At 42.6% G+C, this 25,214-nt stretch overlaps 1 protein-coding gene across 1 annotated transcript in view; it reads left to right on the top strand.

Annotated features, from left to right (window-relative positions):
• EGFR (epidermal growth factor receptor) overlaps positions 1-24,915 on the top strand; it is a 174,564-nt gene extending 149,649 nt beyond the window's left edge. Inside the window, exons 18-28 of the mRNA XM_066629113.1 lie at positions 846-968; positions 2,324-2,422; positions 7,691-7,876; positions 10,192-10,347; positions 11,711-11,786; positions 14,476-14,622; positions 20,310-20,407; positions 21,327-21,494; positions 22,219-22,269; positions 22,468-22,573; positions 24,551-24,915. Coding sequence (XP_066485210.1) covers positions 846-968; positions 2,324-2,422; positions 7,691-7,876; positions 10,192-10,347; positions 11,711-11,786; positions 14,476-14,622; positions 20,310-20,407; positions 21,327-21,494; positions 22,219-22,269; positions 22,468-22,573; positions 24,551-24,915 — 1,575 coding nt within the window. The remainder of the gene's footprint in view (positions 1-845; positions 969-2,323; positions 2,423-7,690; positions 7,877-10,191; positions 10,348-11,710; positions 11,787-14,475; positions 14,623-20,309; positions 20,408-21,326; positions 21,495-22,218; positions 22,270-22,467; positions 22,574-24,550) is intronic.
• Positions 24,916-25,214: the final 299 nt, after the last annotated feature.

Genomic DNA, 25,214 nt, shown 5'->3' with positions numbered 1-25,214 from the left:
TCAAACTTTTAGCACTGGGACGCACTTTTTAGAATGACAATCTGTCCAGGACCCATTGGAAGTGATGTCATGGCCAGCAGTGACATTATCAAGCAATTAAAATAAATAATTATAAATAATTAAAATAAAATAAGGGGGAGCCAGTCCTGTTCCACCAAGTGAATCTACTCTGAAGTAAGTCCTATTGTGGTCAATGGGGCTTACTCTCAGGAAAGTGTGGGTAGGATTGCAGCCTGTGAGCCTACTCCTATGCATGTCTACTCTGAAGTAAGTCCTATAGTGGTCAATGGGGCTTACTCTCAGGAAAGTGTGGGTAGAATTGCAACCTGTGAGCTCAAGCCTATGCATGTCTACTCTGAAGTAAGTCCCATAGTGGTCAATGGGGCTTGCTCTGTAGTCTGCCTGCAATAACAACCCCCCAAAAAGAATCAGTGAGATTTCCAGCCCTCCCCAGTGCCCAGTTACAAATTCTTCTATTTCAGGCACATCAGAATAAAGACCCTCCTGACTTCACAAGTGGAAAATGGAAAACTTTCCCCTTACCATTCAAGCCTCTTTTTTGTTCTTTTTAGGGGAGGGAGGCTGCCTTCTGTTGCACTCCAGCTCCATCTGGTGCAGCCCGCACCCCCTAGCGACGCCAGTGTAGCCTTGCAAATCAGTGACTCTGACAATATTTCTGTTCGCTAGCAATATTTTTCAAAGTAACCTATTTTGAAGTGGGAATAATAGAGCACAAGTAGTGTCAGTTTGTATTACCTATTTTGTGTACCTCAAAAACTTTAATCTTAAACCATCTTGTGAAAAGAAAGGCTTCATCTAAGCTTTGCTTTGTTGTCGCTCTATAGCTTGTTGAGCCTTTGACACCCAGTGGAGAAGCACCAAACCAAGCGCTCCTGAGGATTCTGAAGGAAACGGAATTTAAAAAGGTCAAAATTCTAGGCTCCGGGGCTTTTGGTACCGTTTATAAGGTAAAGTTGCCACCCTTTATCATATACTGACTCAAAGCTACCTAAACAAGCAGAACTGGTTAGAATAATACAATTTTTAAATGAATGATCTCTGGTCAGGATCCAAAGAGCTACTTTAAGATCATTCTAGGATTTCGGTATGTGCCTAGTGAGATTTTTGTCTATTTTCCTTTCGAAACAATGGACCTAAATGTCATATCAGAAATTGCAAAGTTCTTTGGTTGCTTGGGGTGGTGGTTGTTTGAGGAAAAAGAAGGGCAACCCCCCCCCCCTTTGGTATGTAAAACTCGTTATTTTGCTGTTTGGGTCCTAGACTCTGATTTATACCAAAGGTTGCCAGATGGCTTGCAGTACAATCTTAAGCATATTTACTTGGAAGTCTCACTGAGTTGAATAGTGCTTGTTCTCAAGAAAGTGTGCAATAGTACTATAGCATTAGTGTAGTTCAAGCATATGAAAAGTTCATTAGTTATAGATGAGTTCTCCCTTGCTTGCCACAGATTGGAAACTATCTGATTTTTTTCCCCCTCATCAACAGAAGAAAATAAATAACTTTCTGATCCAATTCAAAGATTGGGAAATATTAGTCCCTGCCTGACCCCATTCTTGGAAAACACACCTCTGCCCCTTCCCTTTACTTACTCATCCCCAGGGGCAGTGAGTGGGAGCTGCAGAGGCAGCAGTAAAGTGAACATTGCAGTGACACTAGGGGCTCATTTGCTTCCTTAAATGGCTGCTACACTGTTTGATTAATTAATCCATTTTTGCCCAGCCCACATATGTACACACTTGGTCCTTGCTGCATATATGTAACATTGGGTAGAAATGGCTTTAAAATGTTTCTCCAATTCATTGGTCAACATTTTAGAGAGAAAAATTATTTTAAATGGAACTACTTTGATTCATTGGTCACAGAAATTATTCTGTAAAAGATTCATTTCTTCAGTCTCACCCGCGCAGGTGACAGTGTCTCTTTTGGGGTGGTACCTTCTGCGTTGTATGAATTCTAAATCAGTGGTCACCAAACTCACCAACGATGTTTCTGAGTAGACAAGTAGAGGATTGTGCCATAAGAGTGCAATCCTATGTACATTTGCTTGGGAATAAGTCCCTCTGAAATCAATGGTGTGAGTTCCAAGTAAACATACATAAGATGCTACACAGTTGAATTCCCATGTGTTTGATGCTATGGCATTATTCAAATCCCATCATTATCTCTGGAAACAATGGGATATGCCTAGGCCCTTCTCTCTGTTGGCTGCTGCATTCATATCCCTTCTGAAAGCATCATGACCTTTAAATGCAAACTTTGCTGTGAATACAAAGTTGAAGTTATTTCTTTTGCTTTTTGGCAGGGACTCTGGATTCCAGAAGGAGAGAGTGTTAAAATTCCTGTGGCTATTAAGGAATTGAGAGAGGCCACATCCCCCAAAGCCAACAAAGAAATTCTCGATGTGAGCTTTGTTTTTTTTAAGTATTTAAATATTGGCTCTGGATATTTTATAGCATGATGGCAAATACTTGTTTAGATCCCCAATATCTGTTCAGCGGAACAGCTGAAGGACTGCAATTCCAATTCTCAAAAATTTTGACATCTGGGATTGATTTTTTTTCTTAATTCAGTTGAATGTAATAATTTGTTTTGCTTACACAGACTGTAGATAGACTATAAATGCTTAACCTTTTATTTGTATCAGTTGAAAATGTCAGTTCAAAGAACACTAACACTTAATGTAGTTGAAAGTTGCAGGGAAGAGAGAAGAAAGATTGTCTTGCTTCTTACTACTTTCCTTACTACTTGCTCAGCTTCGGCTGGTGTGCCAGCTGCGACCGTACTTGGATCATGCAGACCTGGCCACGGTGATCCATGCCACGGTGACATCGAGGTTAGATTATTGTAATGCACTCTATGTGGGGCTGCCCTTGCAGATGGTTTGGAAATTGCAACATGTGCAGAATGCGGCGGCCCGTGTAGTTACTGGAGGTAGGCGGTTTGACTCTGTCAGTCTGCTTCTCCAGCAGCTGCACTGGCTGCCCATTCGTTTCCGGGCCTAATTCAAGGTGCTGGTTTTGACCTTTAAAGCCCTATACTGCTGTGGGCCAGGGTATCTTAGAGATTGCCTACTCCCATACAATCTGGCTCTTCCTCTTAGGTCAGGGGTGCCCAAACCCCGGCCCTGGGGCCACTTGCGGCCCTTGAGGAATCCCAATGCAGCCCTCAAGGAGCCCCCAGTCTCCAATGAGCCTCTGGCCCTCCAGAGATTTGTTGGAGCCCACACTGGCCCAACGCAGCTACTCTCAGTGTGAGGGCGACTGTTTGACCTCTTACATGAGCTGTGGGATGAGGGCTCCCTCCACTGCTTGCTGTTTCACATCTGTGATGCAGTAGCGGCAGCAAAGGAAAGGCCAGCCTTGCTTTGTGCAAGACCTTTTATAGGGCTTGAGCTATTGCAAGACCTTCATTCATTCATATAAGTTCATCTTTAATATATTCATTTATGTAAACTTATGTAAATTTATTCAAATTTTAAATGTAAATTAATTCTTCTTTTTTTCCCCGGCCCCTGACACAGTGTCAGAGAGATTATGTGGCCCTCCTGCCCAAAACTTTGGACACCCCTGTCTTAGGTCATCAGAGAAGGCCTTTTTACAAGTACTGCCGCCTAGGGAGGTATGTGGGTCAGCGGCAAGAAATAGGGCATTCTCAGTAGTGGTACCAACACTATGGAACTCCCTTCCCCTTGACTTAAGAATGGCTCCCTCTCCTGAAACTTTTCGTTGAGGCCTGAAGACTCTGCTGTTTTGACAAGCCTTCTGAGTTCCTGGCCTTTTTAACATCTTTTAATACCCTTTTAACACCTGGTTACAGGCCTGATCCTTTTATAATTTGCTGCTCTATGCTCTTTTACCTGAATACTTTTTTATCTGACTACTGTTTTTATGATGTGTTGTTAATATGCTTTTATCTGTTTTAAATTATGTTTTTAAGTTGTTTTAACTTTTGTTGTAAGCCATCTTGGGTCCCTCTGGGGAGAAAAATAAAGTTACTACTACTACTACTACTACTACTACTACTACTACTACTACTGCTACTACTGCTACTACTTACTAGTTTCCTTACTACTGCCTATTGTATTTGCTTTAACTTTCAATTACATTGATAAAAGTATAATTTTCTAGAAAATTTGTTCTTAGTGGAAGAGTGTGGCAGTCATTCCTCTATAAACTGTTCTTTTTATTGACCTAATGAAATTTGTTTTTCCATGGTTCTTCAATTATAGCACTTCTATAATGTGCTTAATATGTCACGCAAAAGGAAATTCACTTTGTGAAGTCTTCTTTGAAATGATTATTTTGTAGCTTTCAACAATTGTATTGTAGCCAGTATTAAACAGCCTTATAAAAGCAGCTCTCCATGTAAAATATCAGATTAATCAAAGAAATATAATGAGATAAGGGTGACACTTCAGTAACTTCACTTTAATAATTATTGGTATAGGGCAGTGGTTCCCAAACTGAGTCAGGACCCACCAGTGGGTCATGACCTGATTTTTGGTTGATTGCAAAACTGACATGCTGATAGCTGACAAAGGAAAATGTATTGAGCCCTATGGAAAGGGAAACATGTGTTTACTTGGGAGTAGGTGAATATATCTTGGCTCTTACTGAAGGCAAAGGGGAACACAAGGTCACCAGAATGGTCCTGAACCAATGAAAACATGGAGCTCAACAAATGCACCACAAGGTGTCCCCTCCCCCAACATAGTAAAAAGGATAAAGAGTATTGATTGGGTGGTCAAGTGAAACTTTTTTTAGTCTCGTAAAACTAGGTGGGTCCCAATAGAGTGTTGTTTTTAAAAAGCGGTGTGAAAAAGTTCGTAAATCACTAGTATAAAATGATGATTGTACTCAACAAATAGACTATATAGTTACAAGCCAAAATAGAGAGGATCCTGAATACTTCACAGACACCTTGCTATTTTTTTGCTAACAGTACAAACATGCCTCGGTATCCATGAAGGTTCCGTTCCAGACCCCCCCATGGTTAACTGAAACCATGGATATCAGAGAATGCCCCCATTCCCTGGAAGGTCTTCTGAGCCCCACAGAGGCCACTGATGTCTGGCATTCTCCTTGCCTCCAGAGGCCACAGAGCTACCCCCCGACTCTGGAGGGGCGTGGGGGGGGCCCTGAGGACCCAATCTGCAGATACGATCTGTGGGTACAGGGGCCCCCCTGTACTGTATTGTATTGCACAGCATTGCAAGGCAGTATATGGATTCTGGGGAATCCAGAATCATTTCACTGGGGAATTCATATCTAAATGAGAGAGAGAGAGAGAGAAAAGTATCAACTTTGCATGTGTAAATTTACTACTAGAAGGCTGTAATCTTATTCAGTGGGTTTGGGCCTGTCTACCAACATTGTTTATCTGCCTTGTCAAGGAGTTGGAATTGTATCAATTCCTCATTCTTGCTTGTCCATCGCTGCAGCCAGTAGAAGCTGGTAGCTGAAAGAAGCCCTGGAGGAGGACCTTCTATAAGCCCTACTGCTTAAGCATTCTTTGTATGCTGGAAATATTAACAGTAATTTAATCCAGATCATTCTCTAACTAGAGCTCCTAAGACTTTATTGGGATAAGAGCTAATTCAAGGGACTTGCGACCAAATACCAAGCATACTTGCAGAGGGTCATGGTGTACCTCAGAGATTTCCAAGATAACATTTAAAAAACAAGCAGCCTGCTGCAATTTCTCAGAGTGTTTAAAGAAAAACATAACTGCACAATGACTTCATTATTGTTTCTTCAGGGAGCCAATGAGCTGTTTCACTGTGCAGTATCAAATTTAACAGGCTCTGTAAAATCCTGGAAATATTCCATGTTCTGTGTGGCCCCCATACACACACCGTCAATACAGATAAATTCCCCATTTGACAGACTTTAAGCCAACTTTTGCAGGAAGATGCCTTGGAGCTTAGAACAGTGGGGTATATTGATTTAGCTAAAAATTAATACAATATGTGTTCATCTTAGCCAGAAATAGTATAAGAAGCAGAAACAGAATGAGAAGCTTGCTTCACTAGTATGGCAGCACAATTTTCATGAAACAAATATATAGTTTTTTTAAACTTATTGTTATTTTTATATATGCATTCTTTTGTTTGTATTACCCACCCCATATGCTCCCACTACATTCAGTTTAATAATTTTTTTCTAAACAAAATATTGTTTCAGTAGCATTTGGCCAAAGAGTGGAGAGTCGCTGCTTTAGCATCAAAGCAAAGGAATGAAAAAAATAGTCTCATGGGTGTTCAAAATCTAAAATACCTGCCAGCAACAGCTACTGTGAATGATGGTGTGCTTAGATGAATAGGGAGAGTTGCTCTTCCCCTACTGATGAAAAGAGAACTACCGTTTCAAAAGTGTCTCTTTGCCCATTTACTAAGGGGAAGCACCAAAGCATGACTAAGTAGTTGAAAGGTGTGTGTGCCAATATTTAATTTTGGTTGTTATAAAATAATAAAATCAAGACACTAACGGTCCAATCCTACCCTCCCACCCCCCAAATGGTAGCCAAAATCGTTATTGCTGCATCCCGCAGAAGGAAGGTTGCAGTCGCGGAGGTCTCCTTGGGATAAAATAAGATTTGTTTCCTTATCCAGGGGTAAATCTCTGTGGCACAGATGGGTCTACTTGGACCTGTGTCAGTGAAATCAGTGGTCCAGGTCCTCATGGACCCATGCCAGGGGTTTGGCATGGGGAGTCTAGGAAGGGGATTTGGCAACCACTGCTGCCACCAAGTGCACCCCTTTCCCAGACCTGATCTGCCACCCAACGCTTGTTCTGCCTTCATTCCACCTTCCCCCAGGCGCTGTCCCATCTTCCCTGCCATCCTAGGTCGAGGGCTGAAAAGAACATGATGCTTATCATATAGTTCAAGGAGCTTAACATCACTTTCTTTTCAGCCCTCTGTCTTGCTTCCTTCCTCACTTCTTGCTGCTTCCTTCTTCCATTTTACAGTCAGTAAAGAGCCAGGAGACCAGGAAAGAGTGACAGGAAGGCTGCAATCTGAAGCAGATAAGCAATTTGTGCAATAGGGGGTGTCGTGGGGGATTTTTCAACTACGGATAATTGAAACTGCAGGTACTGGATCAGCAGATAAGGGGGCACCTGCATGTCAATTGTAATCTGAAGTTGTATAGTCCAGACCAGTAGTTCTCAAACTTTTTAGCCCAGGACCCACTTTTTGAATGACTCGAAGTGATGTCATTAACCTGGAAATGATGTTGTGCCCGGAAGTGACATCATCAAGCAGAAAATTTTTTTAACAATCCTAGGCTGCATTCCTATCCATGCTTACCCAGAAGTAAGCCCCCATTGACTATCATTGTTAAAAGCATATACATTGCAGCCTGTAAAAAGTAGAGATATCCCCAAATGTAGTCAGATACCATGTTGGCATCAGGTCTAATATACTAAAAATAAAACATTGAAATGAATGGGGACCCACCTGAAATCGTCTTGCGACCCACCTAGTGGGTCCCAACCCACAGTGAGAAACAGTGGTCCAGACCATCTCAATCTGCATAATGTTTAGAACAATTCATGGTCATATTCTTAATGTCAAGAGTAACTATGCCATTTCTCTCATTCAGTGTCATCCTATTTTATTGACCATCTTCAAAGATGTGCTTAGCCAAGTTTCTCTGTCTTCTAAACAGGAAGCCTATGTGATGGCAAGTGTGGACAACCCTCATGTGTGCCGTTTGCTGGGCATTTGCCTCACTTCCACAGTTCAGCTCATCACCCAGCTTATGCCTTTTGGCTGCCTTCTCGACTATGTCCGGGAACACAAGGATAACATTGGCTCCCAATACCTTCTCAACTGGTGTGTGCAGATTGCAAAGGTAAATTAACAGGAAAATCCACCTAGGTTATTTGTCAATAGTCACTATAATGGATCTGATAACATCAGCCCTATCTGCTTAACCAGAGCCACAATCCAGAGAGTGAGGAGTTGCACTGCAAACTGTTTTTGAAAATGCTTCTGTGTTTTAAAGCCATTGTACTTTGGAATGTGTGGGGTACTGTTATATTTGTTGTATTTTTGCTTTTTTCTTTTTGAAAGACAAATTCACATTGAGTAGATGGTATTCATCATCTTTTATTCTCCAGGCTGTGTAAAAGCCAACACTGCATTGCCTAGAAACTGTAGCAAAGTTTCTCTTTATTGTCAACTCACCAACAGGAAACCAGATCCCAAAAATACTCCTCCAGAGTTCATGCTTTTATTTTTTTCCTTTGACTGTGAAATAGTAATTTTTTCTTCTGTCTTAAAGGGGGTTATCTGTTATTATGTTCTCAGCACTAAACTGTCTCAGGAGGCAGATTAAGATTAAGGCAGATTCATAAACTTAAGAAGTTTATGAAGTAGAAAAATGAGATTTTGCAGTGATACACCAGAGTATTGTGAAAGATTCACAGCAAACTGTTCAGTCTCTGTTTCTGCAAAAATGTTGTTCTGATCTTGACATGGAATAGGCAATAAACTGATCTTCTTGGGACTACTTTTGGGGCAAAGATGGTCCATAATGAAACCAAGTCATGCATGTTGACGTCCTATATGCCTGAAACTAGCAATGTACATCATCATTTAACTATTTACAGGTCCATTCTGCAATTCCCTGATTAGACACAATGACATTATTTTCAAATTCAGGGCATCTCAGACTATGCTGTAGCATAAAACACATCAACATTCAGTTGCAAGAGAAATTGTTGGGTTGAAAAAACTGGTTATGCAAGACCTTGAGAGATGAGAATTCTCACACCCCCCCTTCACTGTTGCTGACTCTATTTGTTTGAGAATAGCAGCTCATTAAAGCTACATTTCATTAATGAACACAGTTTTTACAATGGCCTTCTGCCAGCTTGCTGGGGTAATTTGGCAACGCAGGAAGTCCTTAATACATTGTGGGAGTTCATCTGAAAATCTTTAGTAGATGTTATGATGTTCATCCAGAGTTTAATGGAGGAAGAATGGAGGTGGACACTTGGGAGAGAACATTTCCCCCAATATCATAATCACATTAGTAAAACAGAGACACACACATATTAGCTGTATTCACACACTGTGAATGTTTTCTTCTTTTGACCTCAATTAAAAATAAAACTGTTGATGATTATAACCCTTCAAAGACTGCAATGTTCATGACCTAAACACACTTCGTAGGAAACAACAGCAATATCCTGTGCAGGGCTAATCAGAAGTAAGGCCCATTGAATTCAGTGAGACTTACTGTTAGGGTTGTGTAAAGGCTTGTTCCATTGAACATAGTGAGACTTACTTGTATAGGATTGTGCTGTAAAACAGTGCAATTTGAAATTCACCAGTGATCAAGCATAAGTTTTAATCTCATGGCTCATGCTATTTTTCTGGGTGCCCAAAGTTTGCACCAAAGCTACCTGATAGTAAATGTTACTGTTAGTAAATGTAGGAGGGACCTTTGCAACAATATATACTCAAATAATATGTATCTAACAGACCAATCCTGAGCTGCCTGGAGCACAGGGCTGCTGCGGCACTAAAATGGCGGCTGCGGAATCCTATGCACCCCAGACAGCTACTGCCTCCTCAGGAGAAGGGAACTTTTGTCCCCTTCCCCTGAGTAAGAAAAGTAGCCCCGCAATGGGGCTACCTGATTCTGCGCCCACTATCGAGCAAGAGCAGAGTTCCATGTCAAGTTGAGAGGCTTGATGTGGGGCTCTGGATCTGGTGGAGCCAAGCTCCCCTGCCTCGCCTCCTCCACACCCTCCACCTTCCCCCACCCTGGAACACCTCCTTCCCACCTCCCCCGCCCACCTCTCTGCCACTAGGCAGTCCAGATGACCACCAAGTGGCCAACTGCCAATCTCCCACTGGCGCTGGCCCAGCGAAAGCTCACGCTTGGCTAGCTCTGGTGCTGGGCCAGCGCTAAATCCTGTGAACGTGCCTCACAGCACATTTGCAACAGTGCGCGCTGGCGGAAAGTTGGCACGCAGAGCTCAGGACTGGGCTCTAAACTTCTATATTCATGCTCTGCACATACAACCATTTTCTACTGAAGCTGCAGCTGTTTTTTTGCTCCTTATACTATGAAGATCTAATGTTTTAATCTGAAGTTCTCTGCAGTGCAGTTCTGAGTGTGAGTTGGAATAAGATTTTCTTGCATACATGCTACAGGGAATGAATTATTTGGAGGAACGCCGTTTGGTACACCGTGATTTGGCTGCTAGGAATGTCCTTGTCAAGACTCCTCAGCATGTGAAGATCACTGACTTTGGACTGGCCAAACTGCTGGGCGCAGAGGAGAAGGAGTACCATGCAGAAGGTGGAAAAGTAAGAAAGACAATAGATTTGTTCCTCTTGGTTGGGTTGTTTGGGCGCAGATGCTTTCCATTCTTATGGAAACATCAACAGCAATAACACAGGCCAACACAGATTTTGCTTCCTTAAACGTTACACCAATTCCTGGGTATATTTGCGGTGCCAATTCAAAAAATGGCATCCATTTTGCCCTATCACGTCTAGTTTTGGAGACACGGCATAGCCTCTTTAGTGAATGATTCAAGCAGCTTCCTCATGAGGAAGCCTACACCATGGCTTCCTCATGAGGAAGCTGCTTGAACCATTCACTAAAGAGGTTATGCCGTGTCTCCAAAACTAGACGTGATAGGGCAAAACAGATGCCATTTTTGGAATCAGCACCCCAAATTCGTATCAAACCACTATAAATTTTGGGAAAAACTAATCATTTTTCTCATTGTAGTCATTGACCTTCTTCTAGGGAAGAGCATTTTGTAAACTCTATTATACATGCAAATTGGAACCTGCCACTCATTATTTATGCCTAAAAATTCTCTCTCTTCCTCCCCACCCCCCTGTGTGTGTGTGTGTTTTTAAAGCCTGGATTATGACCAGGCTTTATGACCATGATTATATGGGTCTGGTCCTAGATGTTAACTTCTCTATGATCCACTTCCTTTGGGGGAATTTATTCTCCTGCACTCTAACATCTGCCAACACTCACCATTTGACACTGAATTATTCCTGCAGTTTCCCTGCTCCTCCTCATCATCAGTGGCAGCTCTTTTATGGGGTGGGGGAGGGAAAGGGAAACTCACAATGGAACCACTGATTTCACATTATGTTGCACATATCTGTATACAATTACAGTACCTGATACAAGCTTACCTTCAGAAACAAATAGGGTCCAAATATAGTCACATGAACTGTTTGGTAGTTGTATACCAGGTACAGAGATGGTGTGCTATGGCTACATACTTCTGATATCAGATTTCTATTTGCTTTGAACCATACATACATACATATCAGATAACAGATCTCACATCTTCATGCATGCATGCATAACAATGACAATTGAACTGGGAACTGTAGCATTACAACAACTAAATCCTGTGTTTTTCACTTATCCAAAGCAATCTATAAACAGACAGTTAAATAATATTCAGTAGAAGCAGTTACCTATACTAAGCATGTTTGTTGAAAACAAAGAGTGTTTTCTTGGTAGTAAACTCCCGAAATTTCCATATTCTAAGCAATGTATTTATGATTTGAAGCTAAAGCTCTTGTTGCCTGCAATCAGTTTTTTAAAGTACCCCAACATCCCTTGCCCCAGACATTTCTCAGTGATAACTATCTGGATGTCAGATTTAGAAAGCTTCATCATTACTCTTCCTAGGTTCCTATCAAATGGATGGCTTTGGAGTCTATTCTGCATCGCATTTATACCCACCAAAGTGATGTTTGGAGTTATGGTAAGTCTGCAGTAAGTGCTACATTAATTCTGAATTGGCAGATCGTGTGAGTAGATTTGCAGTGGTTTTTCCCTGTCTCTGTTTAACATCTGCTAGAAAAGTCAAGTTTTATTTTCATGGTATTTGCACAATATCTTGAATGGCAAGGTGATTAAAAATAATATTACAAACAAACATAGATCTTCACATATGTAATAGGGGCAGTAGAATTAGGAACTCTGATGGTAGTAGAGTTGAGGAGGGGAAAAACAGAACCCTATCCACATTCTGTTACTGCAGTCTAGCCACTTGCACTCTTCACTTTATTTGATTTATATTCAATCCTTTCTTATAAATTCTCACATAGCAGAAGATGAGAGAGTAGAGCCATGTCCACCCTAATAGTTATGTCTTTCAGTGGACCTGTTCTGGTTTCTGCCAGCTTCTCACTAAGAAGAAGAGCCTTGCTGGATCAGACCAAGGGCGCATCCAGTTTCCTGTACCTGGCAGCCCACCAGATGCCTCAGGGAGCACTCAAGACAACATGATACCCACATCTTTTTGCCACTCCCTTGCATCTGGCCTTCAAGATAGACCTCTGCAACCTCCAGGTTTTCTTTAATCGTATAGACATGCACTTAATGTGCGCATTCTACTACAGTCTGAAAGCACTTACATTACAATCCTATGCACACTTTCCTGGGAATAAGCCCCACTGAACACAATGGGACTTACTTCTGAGTAAACATTCATAGGATTGTGCTGTTAACTACTCTTCAGTTTGAATGGTGCTTGGAGGAGGATGCTTTCTCTGAGCAGAGAGAGAATCTTGATGGAATATCTGGCTTCAGGGAGAAAAGTGGAATATAAATGGAATAAATCTAGCAGTACCCTCATCACTACCATTCACCAGAAGGCTCCAGGCTTGCAAGTCCCTAAGCGGAGTGCTTGGTCAACAAGTTCCAGCAATGAATTTCCAGTTAATGAATATAGGACCTTTACACACATCTTATAGGTCATTTGAAATTTACCTGTACGACCTTCTGTGCTTACAGAAAGAGCTTTGGTAAGCTTTGGTAAGCGAAGAAACCATAATTTTGCCACTGGGCTTTGATCTTTTTTGTCATTCAGTCAATCAATTTAGGTAATACGTTCTTCAGTGTAGGATGATTTATTTTGTGCTTTCTAGCAAGACAGGGATAACAACTAAAGACATAGTGAAATTCGGTTCTTAAACTACTGCTCCAAAGCACTGTAGTCTAGTAGAGATGGGCAACTCAGTCCTAACTTGTGCTGGCACAGCCAGGCCGCATGGCCTACACTGTATCCAGTGCAACTTAGAAAGCGACTGAAGGTCTAGCCAGGTCAATTCTTCTCCTCAGATCTCCGACAGCTATTTAGCTGGCAGGCCAGTGTAACACCGGCTGGCCTAAGAGGGGGTTAGGATACAGCAGAAGTGGCCTCCATCAGTTCCATCTCCCTCATGGACCTGATCCACCTCCCCATTCTACCCTCTCCACCCAGAAACATCCCCTCCCTGCTGCCCTCCCCACATCCTTGTGCTGGCCAGTGCAAATTTTACCTCTGCTGGCAGCCCTGGGTCAGGGTGCAGCATCAGTGGTGTAACACAGCACAGACCTCTCTGCCAGCGCTGTTGATTCTCGAGTTGTCGCAAACGTGCGTTATGGGATGTTTTCTTCTTTCTAGGCTGTCAGAGTGCTCCTTTAGGATTGAGTTCTGAATCTTTGTTGAAACCAGTTGAGCTACTCCTGTTTCATATAGACAGCAAAAAGAAGGCAGAGACTGTAGGTGCCCGTTAAAAATAATAATAATAAAAACTGGTATTTATATCCCGCCTTTCGTGGTCATTAGATTCCTCCTTTGACTTTAATCCAAGGTTAAAGGCAGGCTTTCTCTAAACCTCTTTCAAGAACAAACAACATTCCAGATGGATCTTTCACAGTCTGGTATCAGTTCTGGCTGCAGTTGTCTCTCACACTGACTGATAATCAGCTCCTTTTCTCTCACCGAAGGGCAGCTGGAATAGCTCAGCTTGTCAGTCGCTTCTCGAGGTCTCACCATTCACGGAAGCCTCGAACTGGCAACCTATGGATGCTTTTTGTGCTTAACAGTGGCTCTACCCTCTAGGCCAGACCTCCTGCCCATAATGTAGTCTTATGAAAAGTCAGGTTTTTTCTTTAAAAAGTTACTATAGCTCAGCAAATGTTTCTATTTATTTACCTTCAGAGAGATTAATATGGTATTCAGTTTGATGCATGATTATTCAGAAATAGTTTCTGTTTGTGTCCAGTAAGTCTATCTCCCTTGCGATTATATTTTAGGATTCCAGCATAAAACTCTTCATTTTCTGTCCTTTTTAAAAAAATTTTTAGAAAGGCTAAGGCAGTCACCATGCATACTTTAGAGCTTGAACAGTTCTGGAAATGAACTGAGAGTCAACAGGATAAATTTTTGTAAAATTTATCTTCATTTAATTAACTACAAGAAATTTATTCCTCTGTTGTGACCTGATCACAAAGAAGTAGCAGTGACCTTTTAGAAAACACTAACTGCTCCAAAAGCAATGTTACAAATGCTTCCAAAGCCTGTTCCTGCACCAAGTGAACAAATTCTTTTGTTCCCGGGAGTATCCAGCTTTTTGATTTAATGGATGAGACTTTTAACATTCTTTCCTTCTGTGGCCATTCAGGTGTCACAGTTTGGGAATTGATGACATTTGGATCGAAACCATATGATGGGATCCCAGCCAGCGAAATTTCCTGTGTCTTGGAGAAAGGAGAACGGTTGCCTCAGCCTCCCATTTGTACTATTGATGTCTACATGATCATGGTTAAATGTAAGTCAATTTCTTGAATGCGTCAAATGTGATTCATTTGAATTAGGGAGGTTACAGTATAGTTTTTTATAGGTTTTTTTTTTTAAGCATTAATCTTGCAGTTCATCTGAAAAATGGTTACTATTCACAGCTACTGAAGTAGTCCCTGTTGTAAACCAAGGGAGGTTTCGAGACTTAGGGTACTTGGTTTTTTGAACCTTAAAACCCTCAAGGCCCCTTGCCCGGTAGTACTGCCACCACCCTGTACGTGCCAGTGCCTCAGTCCAGGGACACTGAGACCCTATAGGCTTAATGCTATCCCTTGCAGGCACTGAGCTCTTTCTCCAATTAAAGTCTCAGTCCTCAAGTTACTAGACCTCAGCGAGTACTTGGTAGCTTGCTGAATGACTAGGCAGGATTCTGAACCTTTGTCCCCAACAGACAATGAAGCAACTTAGTAAAAGATATTTTAGTTTATTAAGTACATAAGGTTACACACTCTACAACAGGGGTGTCCAAAGTTTTTGGCAGGAGGGCCACATCGTCTCTCTGACACTGTGTCGGGGGCCGGGGAAGAAAATAATTAATTTACATTTAAAATTTAAATAAATTTACATAAGTTTACATAAATGAATACATTAAAGATGAACTTATATGAATGAATGAAGATCTTGCAATAGCTCAAGGCCTATAAAAAAGCCTTGTACAAAGCAAGGCTGGCCTTTCCTTTGCTGCCGATACTGCATCACAGATGTGAAACAACAAGCAGTGGAGGGATCCTACAGCCCATGCAAGAGGTCAAACAGTCGCCCTCACACTGAGAGCAGTTGCATCAGGCCAGTGTGGGCTCCAACAAATCTCCAGAGGGCCTGAGGTTATTGGAGACTGGGGGCTCCCTGAGGGCTGCATTGAGGGCCGCAAGTGGCCCCAGGGCCGGGGTTTGGGAACCCCTGCTCTACAATAAGGCAGCAAATGCTATAGGCATAAACATCTAGAAAACATATCAGCAATAAAATAATAAAGCTGACTGGCTATCTCTATCAATACCTATCTCTCACCTGGGTCCGTTACTCTTGTAGATCACTTAGCTCCAGAGCTACCTATGGGGCCAGGTGCCCATGATGGACAATGGAGCTTACACGCGTGCAGATCATCGCACCCAAGACTCTCTGTCCAAGAGGGAACTTAAACACACACCCCGGGCACTCATTATTATACTTCCTATGCTAATAGTACTGAGGTGACTCATAATTATTAGACTGTCCAATCAGAACCCTTGAGGAACAGAATCTTCTCAAAGTTAGCCTGGTTGCTAACCCTTATACTTCTTAAACCTCCCAACTGATGATCCACAGCCGCACTCAATCACCCTTCATAAGGATGATTGAGGTGCTCTCTGTCTGCTGAGGTGCCAAGCACTCCAATTGTTGTAATTCTTGTTATCTGTCCTTCCTGGCCATCAAAGGAGAGACAACACATTCCTTCCTCTTTGTTTATTTACCCACATTCCTGCAGCTGGGAACTGCTAGCAACTTCTCAGTTACACTTTCTTAGTTTGGTTCAGGTTTCTCATGCCAACTTAGGCCTAACATGGACTTATTCATGACAGTCCGATATTTATCTGTGGGAAACTAGTGAGTTTGCTCCAGGATAAGAGGCTTATGAATTGCACCAAAGAGTCGTATGTGTATCTTTTGTATGCATATAACTTGGTAGACAGTTGCACATGCATACATTCTGTTCATTTTATTGTAGCTTACTTATGCCTAATTATGCAAGATCAAAACTTAAATTTCTGGAACACCTGTATACACCAGTGACCCAAAGGTGCAGGCTAACATGCTTCATAAAAAGAGTGACTAAGGACCTAGTATGCAATGTGGCCTGGTTGGTGGGTGGTGTTTGTTTTAAATTGGAGTGGGGAAAGCAAAACAGAGTGGAATCACAGCAAGGAGCTACAGGCTTCTGTGAGTCCCACCAAGATTTTGATCCCATCAACTTCTACCACAGTTCTGCTCTCTGCTTCATACCCTCTTTGAGCAGCTGTTTAGAAAATAAACAACTCATCCCCTGAGCCATGATGCATGCTTTTAGAGGTGCATCTAACCAGGCTTTTATTCTTAAGCAAGTGAGATCTGTTTCTGACATTTGTTCTCTCACGGGTGTGTTGCAAAAAGGCAGCAGGGAAACAGCCTCCAAAATATTGTCTTGTTGCAAAGATATTACAACGTAAGAAAAAATGCCCACTAAAACAAGAAAAAATGCCCACTAAAACCAAAACTAAAACAAATGCCCACTAAAATAAGAAGCGATGAATTCAGATACAATTATATGGGCTACATATAGATTATTTCAAGTGGTAACATGATGGTGCAAGATGATCTCAGCTAATGGGCAGGTATGGGAGAAGATGACCAGATACACATGAAAAAAGGACATAGCACAGCTCTTCTTCTTCTTCCTCTTCTTCTCCTCCTCCTCCTCCTCAACAAAAAGTTCAGAAAGCAGTTTACAAAGAAGATCAAATAACTAATGGCTCCCTGTTCCAGAAGGGCATTATTGATGCCCGTGTCATCATTATTGTGTCCCCAGACAGCTGCAAGGTTGCTGTAGTGCAGTGACAATGGTGGCTCTAGCCTTGGGCAGCTGTGTTGCACCCAGACAGCAGGCAGACTAGCAGCTTTGGTGCCTCCACCTATTCCTCTTCACACACTAATGGCTTAATTTCGAAAAGAACAGAGTTAGAATGAGAAGGAGGAAGTGCTGCATGACACCATGGACCACATCACCCTAATAACTGCTCACAACCAATGGGAGGAAGGCCCATCCAGGTAGGAGGAAGACTGCTGGAGGCTGCCTTGCCGAACCCCAATAAACATGTTCGCTTGGCTGGGAATGGTTGAATTTCAAATATATACTTAATTACTAGACTGATCCCGGGAAGATGGATTGAGGCTGAGAAAGGGGAAAGGATATGAGAATCCACACTGCTGCCAATACCATCCCCTTCCCAGCCTCAATTTGCCTTCCTCCCTACCCCAGTCTCCTCCCTGCCCCATTCTACCCACGCCTGCCTCCCTCCTGCTCTTTGCACTGATTTACCAGTCTCAGGATTCTTTCTCCATCTGCTAATGCATGGACTGGACCACTTGTGTCAGCAGTGACCAGGCAACACTGTATGGTGTTGTCATGTTTTATGACAGCCATAAAGGACCTTACGGTACGGGAACATGCATTCTGGCAATGAAATGTAAGGCCGTGTTAAGATTGGGCTGTGAGAGTCTTTTTCTTCCTTTCTCCTCTGGAACAGAAAGGAGAGCTACACATAGAAAACAATGGAAGAGTCCAGGTTTTTAGAATAGACATCATGGGAGTGAGATGACAGGGTTGCATCACTACGCATCTAGCTTGGAAACAAGTTATTTCAAGAGAGTGATTGTTCCAGTACTGTATCCATGTGATTGAGGTCTGAATCTTGTCTCTCAACTGCAAGTCCCTAAGAGCGCAATCCTAACCAACTTTCCAGCACTGACAAGCTGTGCCAATGTGGCGTGCATTGGATCCTGCAGTGGGGAGGCAGTCAAGGAGGCATCCTCAAAGTAAGGGCATGTTTGTTACCTTGCCTTGCGGCTGCATTGCAAGTAGGCCAGTGCTGTAAAATTGGTTAGGATTGTGCCCTAAGTCATTTGTTAATTCCTTTCTTATGTGAATTTGATTCAACCATATAAATTTAATTCACCTTGCACATTTAAGGGAAGAAAAACAAACCTGTGAGATTCCAGAGGGCTATAACATTGAGATGCCTACACTAATAACTTTGAACAACATTTCATTGCATATTTGTCTCTTCCTCACTCTGGCTGGTGCTTCTAGTCTTTTCTACCTAGAACTTAATGTATAGAAACTATTCAAAATCTGGTTTTGCTGGGTTTTTTTGTGTATGAAAAGAGATTCACAAATAGTCCACTAGGTGGCATTCAAATACTTCATTCTTAATGTCACACAGTCTGTTCTGCCTATGAATAAATAAATTTTCAAAACTAAAAACCACAGACATGGTTTGTGAGCTCCTACAGAGTGTATTGATTGGTCACTCCCAGGGCTATGCCCTGAAAAATAATATAAGCCTATTAAAATAATATTATTATTTATTTAAATGAGTTATTTATTAATTATTTAAATGAGAAGGGTCTTGATCTGTGAACAGCCTTTACATTTTACATCTCTGTTTCCTTTCCCCTGCAATGTCTCCTTTTTTAACTTAGGGCTCATTCATGTTGCTTCATGGGCAGGCAGGCCTTGAAACTTTTGCATAGGGTAGGAAAGCAGGAGTGGTGGCAAACCAACCCATCTGTCTACAACCCTCTCAAGCCTGCCGCTGTAGTCATGCTCCAATCCTCATCCAGCTTGCTGATAGTGAATCAGAAGATGATCATGGCAGCCCCCTCCTCCCTCCAGTGCTGCTGGAGGAAGAAAGGGGAGAAACCTGCTGTGACTGCAGATTGCCTCTCCCCAACTACCTGATGCTTGCAAAAGACCCCACTACAGCTAGCACATTGCTCTTACTGATAAGAAACTGTTGCTCTAGTTTCTTTGGGAACCCCCTTTGTTCTAACAAATAGAGTCTATCCTGGCTTATCTCTCTTCACTCATCCTTTGTCAGGGTTTGGCCTGGCCAGTCTCTCACGTTCACGCTGCTTTCACTCCCTTTGTTTTAAAAATGCTTATGATATCATGAGGTAACAACCTTCTGGGGAGGGTGAGTAGGGAAAGAGTAGCAAGGAAGTCTTCTAAGTCTAGCAATTGGTAGCCAATATGCATTTATTACAGCATAATTAAAATATGCTTTATGACAACCCGAGTTCCCTCCTGACATCGCAACAGATTGGCAAAAGTCTCTTAGCAAGCTGCCAGGCCTGAAAATAGAAGTTTTAAAAATGCAGCCTGAATTCTGGCATTGGCATGGCTCCAGAACAGGTGGGAAGCTGACTGGAGAACACTGAAGGTCTCTCTCCCAAAACTATCCCAGTAGGTGGAGAGTTGTTAGTGCAATCTTCTTCATCTGCCCTTCCTAAAAGGAGATATCCCTCTACACATCAAAGGAGTAGGGAAGAGCTCTGTGCCTGATGGAAAAGGTTATCTCATCCTTTCATTTCTGGCTAGGCCCTTTTACTTTTTTTAAATCAAGGGAGGAGCAGTGCAAATTTTCCTTCCCCCCCCTCCCCACTCAAAGAAACTCTATATTCCTTTGATTAGCATGTGTCTCTCTTTGGAATCCCTAACAGTAAAGCTTGCCCATCTATGAAGCTGACTGAGGTGACTACCTCAGATAGCAAATTCAGATATGATGCTACCTGCTCTTTCTGCCCACTTGCCTCCATTGCCACTTCCTGGATTGGAAGAGGAAGAAAGTGATGGAGCAGAAAGGAAGTGTGGAGGAGAGAAGAGTGGTGGGCTACAGACTCCCATCTTCCTTTCCCACTCAAGAGAGCATGAGAAGCAGAGTCTGGCACATCACAAGTAAGAGGGGTAGCATTTGTTATGCTGCCTTGCACACCGGGAGATCTTGGACCAGCCCTGCTAAACAGTAACTTATCACCAAAATTTGAAGTTCCTTTTGTGGTCTTACACAATCTCCTGCAATGGGGGAGGGGTCCCCCATTCCCCTCCTTTTCTCTTCATTTTTCTCTGTGTATTGCTACCTTCAGGTTGGATGATTGATCCAGAGAGTCGTCCCAGATTTAGGGAGCTGATATCAGAATTCTCCAAAATGGCTCGGGACCCTCAACGCTATCTGGTTATACAGGTACGGTTATGTGTGTTCCTGGAAAAATTAAATAGAGAGTTTTCATGTATTAACTTTGGATACTTTGGATAACTTTGGATAACTGATTAGATCCCAAACATTAGGAAGAACAAATACGTTACTTAGTATTTTAATCACAAATCAAGTCCAAACAGCTGATCAGGGATGGCCACTTGTTGAGTCACTCCTCAACATATGACACATAAAATTATTTTACCTGACACCCAGTGTCTCTTCACATTGTAACCATAAAATGGTATTAATGTTGCCCATAGTCTCACATCGGAGGAGAAGGAAAGTGTTTTTGAAAGCTGTGTGTGAGAGAGAAATCTACTTCATATTTCATCTCTATTTGAGTTCTGACTGGAATTCCCAGAATATGTATGAGTGTGTGTTCTCTGTAATGGAGAATCCCTTGCTGCTAGTAAATAGTGCCTGCTTTGTTACAGAGCCTGATCACCTGTAAAAGGGGCAGATTATATAGCAAAATTTGCATCCTCTCAGGCAAACATTCCTTAGATGTTTGCCTGAGCAAAGGTCTCCAGATTCATTCAGAAATGTCAGTGTAAGCAAAATTCAGTGTAAGCAAAATTCAGTACACTGAATTTTGCTTAAACTGATATTTCTGAACGAATGTGGAAGTTTCTGCTCCAGCAAACATCTAAGGAATTTCAAAGGAGGCACAAAAGAGTTTCAGTACAACTAGTGAAACTTCAGAGGTAGGTTCCATTCATCTCTACTTCTGGTCACTGGACCATGTTTTGAAGAATTGAGTATCTCTCAAAACTATAGAAGTTAACTATGCTCAATCTCAATCTGTATTATATTTGAGGTTGCAGAGTGGAAACCATCAAAAGCTATCTGTGATAATGGTGCAGCTTAATATCACAAATTCTCACTGTGATTTGTCTCTGGACAGGGAGATGAAAGAATGCATTTACCAAGCCCCACAGACTCAAAATTTTATCGTTCCCTTATGGAAGAAGAAGACATGGATGACATTGTGGATGCTGATGAATACCTCATTCCACACCAAGGGTTTTTCAGCAGCCCATCAAACTCACGGACACCTCTTATAAGTTCACTGGTAAGGAATTGTGTTTCCAAAACTTATTTGTACAAAAATTAAAAAAATTTGGAATGATAGCCATATGTCTGTTGTAGCAAAACCAGCTCCTCCCAAAAATTCTGCTTTCCTTTCCCTCTTCCTCCAATGCAGCTGTGCCACCAGAGCGTGTGCTCTGCAGGGGCAGTGTCAGAAGTCTTTCCTGGGTGAGGGAACATTTGTTCCTTACCTAGGGGTAAACATCAGCTCTGGAATGGATCTACTTGGATTGCACCAGCAATTTCGAGTGAACCCAGTACTAATCCTGCCCCCTTCCAGCCTCCATCCTTCCCCATTCCTACCCCTCCCTGCCCTGTTCCACCCAGTTCCTGCCCCCTGCCCTGACTTACCACCACCGGGGACACGACAGATCCACTGCTGGGTTGCTGCTTGCCTCTAGTGGGATGCCACTTGCTGCTTGCAGTGCCCCCTGGCTGCTCCATTCAGCATGTTGCATTTTGCAACAGCCATCAAAGACCTTATGCAATCAGAATGCTAATTCCAGTGGCATAAGGCCCTTATAGGATTGTGTTGTAACAAATATGTTGGGTTATCAGGTGAACTGTGAAATGTATTGTGGAGTTTATCCCACAATAAATGTTAGGCCTTTAGTGACCACAGTTTCTTATGCCAAAAAAATTATAGCATGAATTGCCTTGGATCATCTAGTGTACTTATATCCTGACATTTTCCTCTTTCCCTTTAGAGCGCTACCAGCAATAATTCTGCAGTTGTGTCCTGCATTGACAGAAATGGGGTAAGTTTTGAGTCATTCAGAAATACAGACAGGAGCTGAGAAACATTGATTTGGTTTTTTTCCCCACAGTGAGCGCTTAAAAGAAACTCCTCCATAAACTACCTAGTTAGCTTTAGAATCAGAATAACCATTTCTTGCTGTCAGACACTGTGGGCTGTAGAACATTTCCTCTCTTTTAATGACACTTAATTTTACCAGCAGGGACACCCAGTGAGAGAAGACAGCTTTATCCAGCGCTACAGTTCAGACCCAACTGGGGTTATCTTGGATGACAGCCTGGATGATAGCTTCCTGCCTGCTCCAGGTGAGCACAGAGATGTTGGAGACTACTGAAGTATTGTGTTACTTCTCTGACAAATAAATTTAGTCATAAGAGTGCCTTTAGCTCTGGAGAGACTTGGTAAAATCCACATAATTTTCTCCCATGTCTCTCCTTGACAGTTCCCCTTGTATTTTTCTTGCTCTTTTTTAGCAGGTGGTGAACATGCAGTTATAAAGGAGAATGTCAGCATCAGCTGACGATGTTTCATTTCAATGCAGTGCCACATTGAGGCATCACCATGCCTGAGGCTCTGACATTGAGATGTTGCGGTGTCGTGACGTCACTTCTGGGTCTGCTCCTGATTGGCAATGAGCAGCTTAGTGGTCTTGCTGCCACACCATTCCAGCTTCTCCTTTGGAGGCTGCCCTCCAGGGGAGAGGCTGGAGTGGCATGTTGGTGGGACTGCAATGCTTCTGAAACATGAGGCAGTGGCACAGGGCAACTTGGCTGTCTTGCTGTCATACTATTCCAACTTCTCCTTTAGAGACCACCCTTCAAGGGAGAAGCTGGAGTGGCATGGTCTTAATGAGCTCCTTAGGGGGGTGGTCAGATTTCTCCTGTCCTCTTTGTAAGCCTCCCATAAACTGTTCCATGCGCCATAAAAGTCCCTTGCACTGGCCCAGGAGGGTCACAAACATGCCATAAGGAGGAAGCCGCATCGGAGCACGGAGATGCACTGACACACAGAGGCTAAATCCAGCCTCCATGGCGGCTTCCTCACTGAGGCTTGCATCAGCCCAGCTGGGCCGACGCAAGCAGCAAAAGTAGGCAGGGGGAGGTGGGGAGGAGGTGGGAGGGAGGCGTTCCTGGGTGGGGAAAGATGGGTGGTGGGCAGCCCCGGGGGCGGCGGGTGGGGCGGGGATCCAGCAGTTATACTGGATCCCAACCCCCATTCCTGGGAGAACAGAGCGGCTTCAAGCCGCTTTGCTCTCCTAGGATTTGTGCCACCTCAAGAGGTGGCACAAGTCCAAGGAAACCCATAGGGGCCAGCCGCCCTTACCCGGAGTTCAGGGGAAAAGTTTCCCCTTGCCTCTGGCTGAGCCGCTTATGACCACTATCCTGTGCTGGATACAGCACAAGCCTCTTGGCTTGCCTGTTCCAGCACAGGATAGGATTGCGCCCATAATGTGCTTGTGTGTGTGTGTGTTATCTGGAAGATAAAAAATTATCATGAATGATATGAAGGAATAAAAACCTGCAGCAAGAGCAAACTGCATATGTTTATAGTCTTTAGAAAACCCAGACATTGACATTAACGGAATGATGGATAAGTAAGTCATAAGAGCCTTTGTGCAATCAGGACTATTTAATTCAGAACCCCAAATCTGGGGTTAAATTCAGAAGTAGCAAATTTTTAGGAGCATTCCTAGAACATTTCGCTCAGTTTGTAAGCATTTTTTTTAGAGTATCCACTTTGCTTTATCTTTTAAAAATTAAGTAATGTAATTAATTGCTGATGAATTCAGTCAGTCTAATATCTGCCACAATGTCATTTTGATGCCTTAAATGTTTTTGCTAAGTGAATTGCACCACTTGTAGGAAAGTTCTGCTTTCATAAGTTTGGGCTTGTTGCCCCTTTCCCCTTTAGATCAGGAACCCATAAGCAAGGACTACCTTGATTTTAATTTGGAACAGAAGTATTGGGCACTATGGGAAAAAATGGAAATACATACTTGGCAATATTGTGAAAAAATTTCCTTGATGAAAGAAAGAGTTGAAGTTATTGTGGATTTCCCTATGAGTATGATTAGTTTGAAACGCAAAGCAATATGAAAAAAAAAATATGCAGTGAGCAAGCACTGTGTCTTGGGTTAGCCTCCAGAACTATCAGCTGCATCATCCTGATCTTTGAGGTGCTGCTCTTTGAAATTAATTCTCAACCTAACCTAAATAAAATGCCTGGTCAGGCTTACAACTATATTAATTCTTGTTTTCTGTCTTGTCTTTAAACCATTGCAGAATATGTGAACCAGCTCGTGACCAAAAAACCATCGGCTTCCATCATGCAAAATCCAGTCTACAACAGTGTAGATTCAAAGGCTGTGGTCAACTCAAACCATCAGAATTCCCACAATACAGCACTCAACAATCCAGAGTATCTCAATACCAGCCTGTCTCCTTTTGCTAACACGTTTTTTGACAGCTGCCCCTACTGGGACCAGACAGCCAACCATCAAATCAATCTTGAAAATCCTGATTACCAGCAAGATTTCTTGCCCAGGGAGATCAAATCTAATGGTATCTCTAAGATTCCTGCAGCTGAAAATCCAGAGTATCTGAGGGTTGCAGCATCAAAAAGTGAATACATTGAAGCCTCAGCATGACCACTGAGAGAGACTTCCTCTAGCACCACCATGAATGCAGGTGGTAGAGCTGACTGCTGTAGGAAGAAACTATGGACCACCCTAGGCTGCACTCTTATTCCAAATATGTGTGCTGATTTTCCCAGCTTGCTTATGACTACTCTTACCTCTACCTAAGTGGGAGCTGTGATTTGGGATGAAGAGTCAAGAGCCAAAGCAAGAAACGATTCTTGCATTCATTCCTTTCTTTGCAGGTCATATGGGATTGAAGCCTCTAGATGAATGCCAACAGTGATGACCAGCATCTACTTTAAATGCTT

Source organism: Tiliqua scincoides, chromosome 5, assembly GCF_035046505.1.
Source record: "Tiliqua scincoides isolate rTilSci1 chromosome 5, rTilSci1.hap2, whole genome shotgun sequence".
NCBI classification, from domain to species: domain Eukaryota; kingdom Metazoa; phylum Chordata; class Lepidosauria; order Squamata; family Scincidae; genus Tiliqua; species Tiliqua scincoides.
The sequence above is the reverse complement of the archived record's forward strand: the minus strand, read 5'-3'. Positions and strand labels throughout refer to the sequence as shown.